Raw genomic sequence first — 11,607 nt, forward strand, 5'->3', positions numbered from 1 at the left:
ACTCTTTCAACTGCTTGTGTAATTGTCTGTCAACAGCAAACTCGTGATTGCGTGTAATCTCATTTCTACTTGATTCCTGGCTTTCTTTCTGCTGCTTTATTCTTTCGTCTTATTTTTGGTTATTTTTTCCATGTTGGGCTTTTTTTGGTCATCTTTCTTTCTATCAGCAGAGTCCCTAAGGTGTCATTGTTTACCTTAAATGTTGTCTCCTCACCCAACAGTACTTAAGCTTTCTTACCTAGTATTAATTCCCTGATGGTTTCCTGCCACATTATGCTGTTTTGACTTGCCTGAATCTGTCAGTAGCCACTTACACAGGTACTTAACGTGTATGCACTTGTATTTATTTCTTCAAGACTCTGACCTGTGTAAGGTGTTGAGAACACAGTCACTGGAATTATAGCTGTGTTTAAAAGGAGTTAAATTTTGCATATTACACCCACTTGTGAGTCTTTCTACTGTTTCTGGAGTTTCATACTTCCATTGTTTTTATAAATGTTGTAGTCCTGGTACGTTGTATTCCCTGGTCAATGATCTGAATTGAATGTGATCCTATCAGTATGTATGCACTTTTTTAATAGTCCTGCCTATTACTTTAACTAGACTAGGTGGGATTTAATTTTTGATAATTGGAATATGACTGAAGCCCTTGGATTGTTTGGAAGACTAGCAGTTTCCTTTGGAGGTTGAAGTAGACTGTGGGGTGGGGGGGAAGGAAGTGAGGAGATGTGTTCAAACATTTTGTTCTGATAATCAGGGGGGAAAAAAGCCTAACATGAAGAACATACAAATATATCTGTAGAATTTTCTAGCCAAGTGACAAATTAACTGTATACCTGTATTATTCGTATATATAAGAACTCAAGTTTTAATGGGGCTGAATTAAAGTAGTTTGGATAGCTAGCAGTGAGGGCTGCTGAAGGGGGGAGGAAAAGTGCTTATTTTAAAGTAGTTTGAATTGTCGTGTTGTGAAAAGAACAAAATGTGTGGAATGAATATGAGCTGTCTTCCAAAGGTTTGGACACTGTCATGGTAATGGGTAACTAACCAAATTGTGGCAGAGGTGTTGACTTGAAGCTTAATATGATTTCTCAAGTGTTAACAGATGTTTTCATAAAAATATTGAGAAGTAAAGAGTATTGTAAGGATCATATTGCAATCTTACAAATGTGTCTATACAACTCTTGCAGTAAGAACTCAGTTTGGTGTAATAGGTAACAGTACTGCAACCATCCTTCTAATTTTTTCTCCAGGTTAAGCTTGTAATAGTTCATGGTACTTATTTTTGCATAGCTTTTAAATGAATGCAAATCATGGTTTGCATTCACCAGCTGTGCTCAGCTCCACGCCCTCCCCCCCCAAATTGGTCTGCCTTCTTGACTTGTCATCCGCTGTCTTCATATGAGCTAAATAAGACAGAGGAGCAATAGAGAGTTGAGGCATGAGAAGCAAACACGCCTGTGAGAAGATGGGAACTGGGGAGTACTGGGGGCACGGAGCTGGTATACGTGGGGCAGATGAGCATTTCTAGGATGGTAATAGGTTTGTATGCTGGAAAAGCTAGCCAAGCAGTAGTCCAAGTATGTCTGTACTGAGGCATCTGGTAAGGGAAAGATCTCATGCAACATGTTTGAAGCTAATTGTCTGTGTGATGTGATTTGGCACATGATTCTGAAGAGTGGGAGTGAATAGCTGGGTAGGGATGCAGGATAATAGATTGGAATGATTTCAGTGAAGGAAGAGACTTTCCAAGGTAATGGGTGTTTTGCACCATTAGACTTTGGAATTAACTTTCAGTGGTTTGAAGCATTTGTTTTGAGTTATGATGGGTCATGAGATATTGGACCTTGAAATAATATCCGCCTACACTTTTCCCTAGTGTGAATTTTTGGCGACTGGTCCAGAACTTTGTAAAGTAAGTCCTGGAACTTGAAGTAGAGGGATTTTTCAGTTACTGCCAAGATAGAAAGAAGCCTCAGTTGTGTTTCGCTCCAGCAATACTGGCTGCTGTATATTGAGTTCCTCTGAGTAAAAAGAACGGTGTAATGCACTATCAATTAAAACTAGACATACTGTAATACTTACGGTATAAGCATTCTAGATGACACCGTTTTTCCTCAGTGTAACCACAGTAATGCACTAATAGTGTTACTTGTGCTAGTATCACCCAAGTACAAAGGATTGCATACATTCTTTACATAAGTTGATGATATTGGTGTACCAGAGATTAATTTTGGCATGGTCTATCACATACGTAGACTTCCCACAAGCGATTTCCTGTAGTCAGATGCTCTTTTGGAACTGTTAACACTGGGAACAGTCTCCTTTTTGCTTTTAGGAAACACAGTAATACTGGGATTAGCAGTTTATTAGTTCTGAGTCATTGTCCAGATACTTTGGGCTTTTATGCAGGAAAGTAATAGCTGTATAATCCCGTAAGATAAAACAGGCTTTAAAAAATTCTGCTTTGAGTTTTGTTTTCACGTTTACATTATGAGCTCTTAACACTTCAAAGGAACTGCATAGTGTTCTTCCTTAACAGCTTCATGTAACTGAGCATAGGGAAGGCTATAAAAGCTGTACTTGCTGCAGTACAAGAGAGAAAAATTTGGTAGTGTACAACTTGAACATAGTTTAAGCTTTGCGTAAAAATTCTACTAAAAGATACCACTTGAAATGAAAACCTTGTTAATCGATGAGGTTATTCTTGGCCAGCAGTCTGCACATAGCCTTCTGGCTAAGGTGCTAGCAAGGAATGCTGTATTCCCAAATGTACTGGGGAGCAGAAGAGAGAGCTGGGCGCTGCTTGTCTGTAAGGAGCCAAGCTGCTTGCACGGCTCCCCCCATGGAAGCCTGGCCGAGCGCCTTAGACACGGGCTCCAACCCGACGGACCACCTGCAGCTCATCAGGGCCGGCCGTGCAGAGGGCAGCCAGCCAGGGCTTCCATTGCTTGGGTGCACAGGACTGTAGCAGGGGCAGAGGAGAGTAATCTGAGCTGAAGTGTATGGAAAGAAGTGGTCAGGGAGGCATCTTTGTGTTAGGGTCTGTTCTTTTATAACAGGAGAATCTTGTGGGGGGAGGCGCGTGCAAGGAGAGGGCAGAACTTGTTCACCAAACTTGAAAAGTTTTGTTAGGGATGATTGAATCTGACAGGTCTCCTGGGGGAGGCCAGGCTGCTGCAGCTCCGTGCCCCAGGTCCAGCCAGTAGCAAAACTGACCACGTGTTCCCAGCAGGCCCAGGCACTTGGATACAAGTGCAGAACACATACACACACAGATCGACACAGGCAGACACACAGAGCGCTCGCACGAACGCAAACACCACCAATGGTCTGATACCGTACCCTTCTCTGGTGGTTCAAGGTGAAGGTGTGTTAGTGGGACATACGCGTGGACACACACGCGCGCGCATAAAAAACCCACAACAACAGAAAACCACCACCAAAACCAAAGTGGAGGTCACCAGTGGCAGTGCTCAGGCACTCTCTGCCCCGTAGCTGGTGCTGGACCTTGGTCTTTCCAGTTTCTGGCACCTGGGTATTCAGGGTCTTGATTTCACTCACTCTGGTCTCTCCAGTCACTGGCACCACAGACACGTGGGTGCTCCGACCTGTGGTCCGGCTCCAGTCGCTGGCACTCAGACTCCCCGTACAGACATGTGCTCTCAGGATGAGAACCCATCATCCAGGAAAATAGTTAGAAATGGAATTTAATGAAAAGATAGGACAGACGGTGCTGATCGGGCACGGGGCATGGCCAGATAATTGTTCTGACCAGCCCATTTACAGGTGACCAACCTTTTTTAATCATCCCATCCCTCAGGTTTTTTCCCCACATTGGTACCTCTAAATCGCCTCTTTCCTTGCCTTTGGTTCCTTCCATAAACATCCCATAATACCTCTTGTACAACCATAATTCCCTGGTATCTTATAATGTGTCCCATACCATTGGGCAGCAACCCCTCTCAGTCAAAAGGTGCTCTAGTGTTGACTTACCTCGATGAGTTTTATGGCTAGAAACGGGCTGGGGCTCTCCTGTGACAGGGCTATCCTATCCTTGGAGTCCTTGATTTGGGTTCCCTGCCTGCCCTTGTGCCTCTCTGCTCCTCTGGCCTGTGGAGATGGGCCTTTGGTGGGCTGATGGCTCCTGCGATGGTCCTGGGGGGAGCTGGGCAGGGTGTTATATGGGCTGCCCCACCTGCGCTCTTCCTCTGCGCTCCTTCGGGGACGTGCAGACGAGCATCTAACCTAGCAGGCGGGGTGAGTAAGGGAGCTGTTGCAAGGTTCCTCAGCTATGTGTGTCCCTATTGTGGGTTCAGGAAAACCTTGTAGCAAATGCAACTCTGTAGTACCAATGGACAAGTTATCTCTATTCTAACACTTCTAGTTTTTGGAATGATTGTTTCAGAAATAGAGATTAGGCACACACAATGCACAAGAATGTGTCCTGGGTGAAGTCTGTGGGAACTGCGTACAGAATCTGTGTTTAGTGATAAGACTTCTTGCAATAAATACTAGTATAGATTATTGTTAGTCTTGTTAGGCCTAGGCTTGTGATTCTACATCTTGGTCTAGAAGCTACTGATCGAGCTGAAGCTTGTAAATAGAGGAATTATTTTTTATTGGGTTAAATATTACAGTTCCAAAACCAGATAACCTTTCACAGTCTTTTCACCCATATGTGTGTATACTTATTTTGAGAGAAGGGGGCAGTAAAACATGTAACTACAGTATCACAGGCATACACAATACACAGCTTAAAAGGCCAATTTAATTAATGTAGAACCAAACGAGGATGTTGATGCCAACAGTTCTAACAATCTATGAGATGATTTTGCTTTTTTTTTTTTACAATACTTTTATTCCATAGAAATTAATTTAGCCTTTACATCTGGAATTTATTTGAAAACCAGATCGTAATTATAGGCATAATACTGTTACTTACAAACTTTGGAATTAATGTTGATTCTGCTTTCTAAGGAATGTAATGTCTTATTTTTAATGATTGCACTTGCTGTCGCAAAGAGGATTTGAGTATTCGTCTGTAACTTTTGTTTATTGTATCAGCTGATGCTTTTTAGTCACCAAAATTAATGTGGTATGTTTAAAACATGTTAATAACATGCAAGATTTGTACATGAGAATGGGTAAACGGTGTCACATGCAGAACACATGTGGTCGTAGCATTTAAAATAAGTGCTTCTTGGTATGTGATTGTGACCTCTGGTTACTGGGGTGGGGGGTTATGTGTAGGGATGTTCCAGCAGCTGCAGGATAGGTTTATGGTCTCAAAGAATGAAAAAAAAAAAGAAACAAAGACATATCTTTATCAAAAGAAAGGCGACTTAAACCTGTGAAATATCATAGAGGTTCCTTAAAATCTGTGGTTTGTAGGTGGTTCTGTGAGCTTAATACAAAGAGGCAATAGTTCACATTGATTTTCTGAATCATCACTTGTCCCTCCTGGCTGCTGAAATTAATATCAACATTAATAAAAACTGTCATGTTTATCTGCAAGCAGATACATAACATATTCACATTGATTTTTTTTTTTCTTTCCCTTTTGTTGGAATTAAGCTTTTCAGCAGCATGATGCAATTGATACACTATAAATAGAAGTTGTCTTGAGGATAGAATTGATTGTAGCATTGATGTGGTAGCTTTCTCTTATTGATACTAGCGTTAAGATGCGATACCTGGCTAAACAGTGTATATAGTATCAAGCAATAAAACCTCATAGCACTTATTAAAAAAATGTAAATACAACTTGTTTTCTTGTTAATTGAGGCACAGTGGAATTTTGAATTGGAACTTAAAGCAGGTTTATGACTATTTCAGGTATGAAAGGACTGTCATTTCCCTTGGAGGAATTACTAGCGTGCTGTATCTTTGCACGCTCTGAATATAAAGTCAAGTCCTGTGCATGTTTGCAGAGATATTGAGACACATATTTGGGCAGCACAGCTAATTCTCAGGCTTTTTATTTGCTTCCCTAATACAAATAATCTTTGGGAGATTGGCAAAATGTAATTTTCAGAATATTCGTGGATATTTGCTATTTATCAAGATGAATCAGCAGATGAGTATACTGAAATACAGTGCAGCAAGAGAGGAGTTCTTATAGGTAATTCCAGATGACTTAAAGGATTTTAAACAATAGCATTGTATTGTTTAAGGGTTTAAAAAGCATCTGGTTTAGGGGAATATAATGCTACTGTCATATCCATACCATCATGGCTAGAATATCAAATTTATGCAGGGAACCTAAGGGTGGGTTGGGAGACAGAGGAAGCAGCCTGTCAGTTTGGCATCAGCCCAGTAAAATCACTTACTTGGTGCTGCAGATTAAATATCTACTGGCATCTGTATAATTTTGTCAGGTCCATCTTTGGCTTTTACATGGGCTAAATGGCACAAATTCTGCCTCTCTCTGTGACTGTCCAAGTAGATAATATGCTTCTCAGAGCATGGGAGTGCTTCAGTATTATGTGTAATGTAAATGTCTAGGGTGTGCACACCAAGCCAGAGAAGGCCAACTTAATATTTTGGATAAAATTGCTACCGGAAAGAGGAAATTACTTTCTCTCTGAATGGGAAGGGAGTGTGAAAACAATGGGTGTGACGGATACCTTCATTATGTCTTTGATTTGGTAGAAACAAGTCTTTGACTACTTTAGTTAAGGACAATTCACATACCACAAACTTCACGCAGTTCAGACCCTGTTACTTATTGACTGTGCAAGATCTGAATTGCCAAACTGTAGTCTGTTACCTGATCAATTGAAAGTTTGTTATGTATTTTTTCATATTTTTTCCCACGTTCTTCCTGTTTTCTTCTGTGGAGCACTTCTCTGTGTGTGTTCCCACCTCGAGTTTGAATTCTGGTTTAAACAGAAATTTTAGGAGCTGGTTGATAAGTACTCATCCCTCTCCAGGGTCTATTCCTGCTCTTTCTCTCCATGTTTACTTTTAAGCTTTTCATTTTAAGAAGTTTTACTCACACTTGACAATATTTTGAAGAGTGGGAAAAATACAGAATAAGAAAGCTATTTTCAGTGAAATGTCATGGAAAAATGGCGTGTTACTTAGTGTATCTGTGCCCTACGTGGATTTGCAATATTATCTTCTGTCCTTGGCAGGAATTGAGTTTTCCTTTTCTTGCATCTGCATAGCTAAACTGTTGTAGAACAACGACATGGAGCCTCTCTTGGCTTGCCCCTCAAGAAAAGCGTGGCAGGTGCTGCCAGAGTGTCTTGAGCTGAATACCTGCCTGACCAGGATGTCTGTGAAATAAGGGTTGCAGGTGCTGGTATCTGAGTTAGAAAGATCTGCATTGGCTTTCAGGTACCAGACTGATTATGCAGGTCTGAGAGATTAAAAACCCAAAGAATCAAAAACCCTAACATTTTTTTTTCTTTTCAGGATTGGAAAAAAAAAAAGTGTTACTGTTGGTGAGGGGAACAGGGAATAAGTTGGTATTGATGGGCTTTATCTGGGGTGTGGTTTTTTGTTTTGTGGTTGTTTTTTTTTTTTTACCTTTTTATGCTACATTTCAGTTCAGAAGAATGCTTCAGTTCCTCAAAAATAAGTAGATCAATTTTATTTCCATGGAATGCTTATAACACTCAAGTTCTGTAGCTATTATTAAAAAAAAATTATGGATAAAATTATCAAAAAGAATGTGTTAATTCAGAGTTTGCTTTCTATTGCAGTTCCCGGAGTGTGGTTTCTTTGGCATGTATGACAAAATTCTCCTCTTCCGTCATGACCTGAACTCAGATAATATTTTGCAACGGATTACATCAGCAGAAGAGATACATGAGGGAGATCTTGTTGAGGTTGTACTCTCTGGTAGGTATTGTTGTTACCTACCTGTGGAACAGCACTTTATTCAGTAGATTAGAAGAAGATAGGACTTTATAGAACATTGTTATCATGCTTGCCTTGAGCTCTTTGACTTAAGGCTCACACTGCGTCACTGGTTTTGGGTAGAGGTTTCCAGGAGAATCCAAGCGGTACTGATACTTCAGTACTGGGTTTTGTTATTGTTTTATTGTCGTGTTTTAATATTCAGGTTTATTATTACAAATAAATCAACTATAAGAATAATATTTTATAATTATATATATGTATTGTTATATTTATTGAAGCTGAAATGCAGGTAGGGTTCAGGATTTTCTCTTTCAACCCTGTTGTTAGCTTTCTTTTGCTTACATCTGTTTGTTCTGTAGCTTTTGCCGTTGATGGTTTATACTGCTAAAATGCTTCATATAAATGTACTTGCTGAATCATACCCGTAAGGACAGAATTTTAAGGGTTATTGTAGTGTTTGAAAACAGTTTATTTTAGACTATAAAGTCCTTAAAGTGTTGGTGGTCATTAACCTGTAGTATTCTTCAATAATGATGACAAAACCCCCCCAAACCTTAACTGATTTGAATTGTATGTCTTTCATCAATACCCTGTCGAATTCAACCAAAAGCCAGCTGTAATTAAACTACAAACAGAAGCTGGAGTAATATTGAGCAGTTCTTTCAGACTTTGAGGACTGAGTGCCCAACTGAGCTTATGTTCTAGAAAGAGAGATCTCCTGGCTGTCATGGGTTTAGATTTGTAAAATGGATCAATAGTGTGATTTCCAGAGTCACAAGGCTGGGTTCCCTGGCTGCATTTCAGGACCTACTGTTCTAGTCATGTCTAGGATGTTCACTAGTTGATCATCTTGGTTTGAGCTTTTTATGGCTTCTGGTGAATGGCCTATTTGGAAAATTTGTCTTGACAGTCTGACAGACCACCAGAAACTGAGGCATTTTGAAGACAGGTAAATATCTTTCAGTAGGGTTTTAAAACTGAGACATGAGAATCTGAAGTGATAGTACATATTTGATCAAAGAATAGTAGCCACCAGGGCAAGGTAATGTTGGTGTAAAATACTTATTTATTTATTTATTTTTTACATTCCAGAGAAAGAGGACAAAAAATCTATTTAAATATACCAATGCTTGCTTAAGAAAAAGAACATTACTAGTGAAGTTTCCAGTGTTCCATGGAAATTCTATCCACAGTTCTGTATTAATACAGAGTTCAATCTAATAAGCTTTTACTGAAAAAATCCTTTAGAAGATCAAAATCTAGCCTGTAGAACTGTCCTTCGAAAATTTTGTAGGTTACAAAAGAGCTTGAAAATTAAGTTGCTCTTTCAAATATTTACTGTTAAGTTGATATTAACAAAGCTTGTTGTATTTGCCTTCTCAGCTTGGTGAGGTTTTCAACATTGACTCATACTGTTGATTAGTTGTGGCCATTAGCCTACAGAATGCAACTTTTTTCTCCTCAATAAACAAGCTTACTGAAAACTATGTAGTGTTCTAAATGCATATTTAAATGCTGTACAGTGAAATGCTGATGTCTAAATGGCTCATTAGTGTTCTTTGAATCTGCTATTTTTAAAACAACATGTTCTTTCCATAAACCCTTGTTGATCCTGTGGCAAGAACCATAACTTACTGCAATTTTTTAAAAGCTTTGGCTACAGTTGAAGATTTCCAGATTCGTCCTCATGCACTTTATGTGCATTCCTACAAGGCTCCTACTTTTTGTGACTACTGCGGAGAGATGCTTTGGGGTTTGGTACGACAAGGTTTAAAATGTGAAGGTAAGTTTGTGATTTTTAGTGTGGTTTTGTGTGTCTATATCTATATAAGATGAGGAGGAAGAAGAAATTGTATCTTGTTCGATATGTTACCCCATGATAAAGGTAGTGTTTCGTAGAGTTGGAAGGGGTTGTGCATCAGGGAACCCGAGTTTTGATCCCAGCTTTAAGGCAAACGGTGTGTGACCTTGGGCAAATGACTTAAGAATTGTTCTTGGTTCTCATTTAGAAAAAAAAAAAAGGCTAGCTTACAAGTGTGTGTTCTTTGCACAAGGAGCACATGCTTTGGAAAGACTCCCGAAGGGGAATCCCTTTCCTTATGGCCTTCATCCAGCTGGCCGTGGAGCACGCTGCAGCCTGCTGTCAGGTACTGACGCTGCCTGCTCACTGGCTTCTGGTCCTCCAAAGTGAGGGAGTGATGAAAGCCTCCTGGTGGGGGAGAAGTGAGGAGGGCAATCAGCTGCTTTGGAGTCTTAGCCCTTGTTTCTAGAGCTGATCTTAGTGGAGAACAGTATTATAGCAAGTAGTGCACAAAAAGCTGTTTCTGTGGATCCCATCAAGAACACTAAAAGAAGAGAATTTAACAGAACAATCTATTTCTGACTTTACCATTTTCCTGGATCATCTTTTTAACTGCTTTATCAAAATATTAGTACTGGTTTTGTTACTTGGAACGCTGGGAGTTTTTTCTCTAAAGAACATTTTCTTTCAGGTTGTGGGTTAAACTACCATAAGCGATGTGCCTTCAAGATTCCAAATAACTGCAGTGGAGTGAGAAAGAGACGTCTGTCTAACGTGTCTTTACCAGGAGCAGGGCTTTCAGTTCCAAGACCAGCACAAGCTGAATACACATCCTCTGCCTCTGAAGAAGTATGTAATGTGAAAGGGGAAACAATTTCTGGTTTTAAATCCTTTAACCTCTGGGGAACTAGCTAGTGTTGCAAGTGGCTCTTAATGAGTACAAGGGAGTTGAGCTTAACCGTTATGATTGGGTTTAGTTAATTTTTAAATCTGGTGAGTCTTACTGTGACTGTGACACTTACTGATAACTATTATTACTGTGAGAAATGAAAAGGGAAGTAAATTATAACTTTTATATAAAATTTTGTTACTAGCCTGCCACTCGTGGTTATATGAACTCTGGTTTCAGGAATGATAAAACACCTTGCCTTCTTTGTAATACAGATTCATTCTGTAATTGTGGTATCAGTATAGAATAGTTACTTGGCTAAAGCAGTACAGATTGTAAGCTTTTATCCTGGAAGAGGAGAGAGGGTGTTCCTGATATGATGTTACGCTTTTCACAGAGTTAATCTAAAAAAAACCAAACCCTATCAAGGAGAGGGTAGGGGATGAAGGGCTTACAGTAAAAATCATCATCCATAATGGTTATTTGTTACAGTTGTTATGATGATTGCTGAGAGGTTATTGATGATATAACTATATTGGGATCTTAAGACAGGGCAAACAGATCCATTTGTTTTATTGCTGCTTTCACTGTGGGATAAAAGCAGTGCTTTTGATGATTAGTCTCTCCTACTTATCTATTTCTATTACTTTACAGTATACTGTACTTTACTTACATTCTTACTGTAGTTTAAAATACAAATTGTATAGATTTTTCTAGTTCAAGAACATGATTTTTTTTTTAGCTAGAGGCTATGAAGCCTGGTCTTGAGTAGTGAAAAATATTTATTCTGATTATTGGGAAGATTTATTCAGTGAACATAGAATTGTAAGCATTTCTCCTCTCATGGAATTCAACTTTGATTTCTACATGCGTGTTTAGTACTTCTTTGACACCTCTTCTTTGCTATCCAATTTTGAATATTTGGCTTAGAGAATCAGCAATATATTATCACATTTGCAGTTCATCTTTCCACAGTCTTAAAATATATTAGGTCACATGTACAGGACCATGTTCCTTTACATTTTTATGTAGATGTATGTAACTG

At 39.4% G+C, this 11,607-nt stretch overlaps 1 protein-coding gene across 2 annotated transcripts in view; it reads left to right on the top strand.

Moving 5' to 3' along the window:
* Positions 1–11,607, top strand: part of PRKD3 (protein kinase D3) — a 43,106-nt gene that overhangs the window by 5,348 nt on the left and 26,151 nt on the right. For both annotated transcript variants that reach the window (XM_035892611.1, XM_035892613.1), the window contains 3 exons: positions 7,713–7,851; positions 9,524–9,655; positions 10,365–10,522. In XM_035892611.1, the coding sequence (XP_035748504.1) occupies positions 7,713–7,851; positions 9,524–9,655; positions 10,365–10,522 (429 nt within the window). The remainder of the gene's footprint in view (positions 1–7,712; positions 7,852–9,523; positions 9,656–10,364; positions 10,523–11,607) is intronic.

Source organism: Egretta garzetta, unplaced genomic scaffold (assembly GCF_000687185.1).
Source record: "Egretta garzetta isolate BGI_Z169 unplaced genomic scaffold, ASM68718v1 scaffold130, whole genome shotgun sequence".
NCBI lineage: Eukaryota > Metazoa > Chordata > Aves > Pelecaniformes > Ardeidae > Egretta > Egretta garzetta.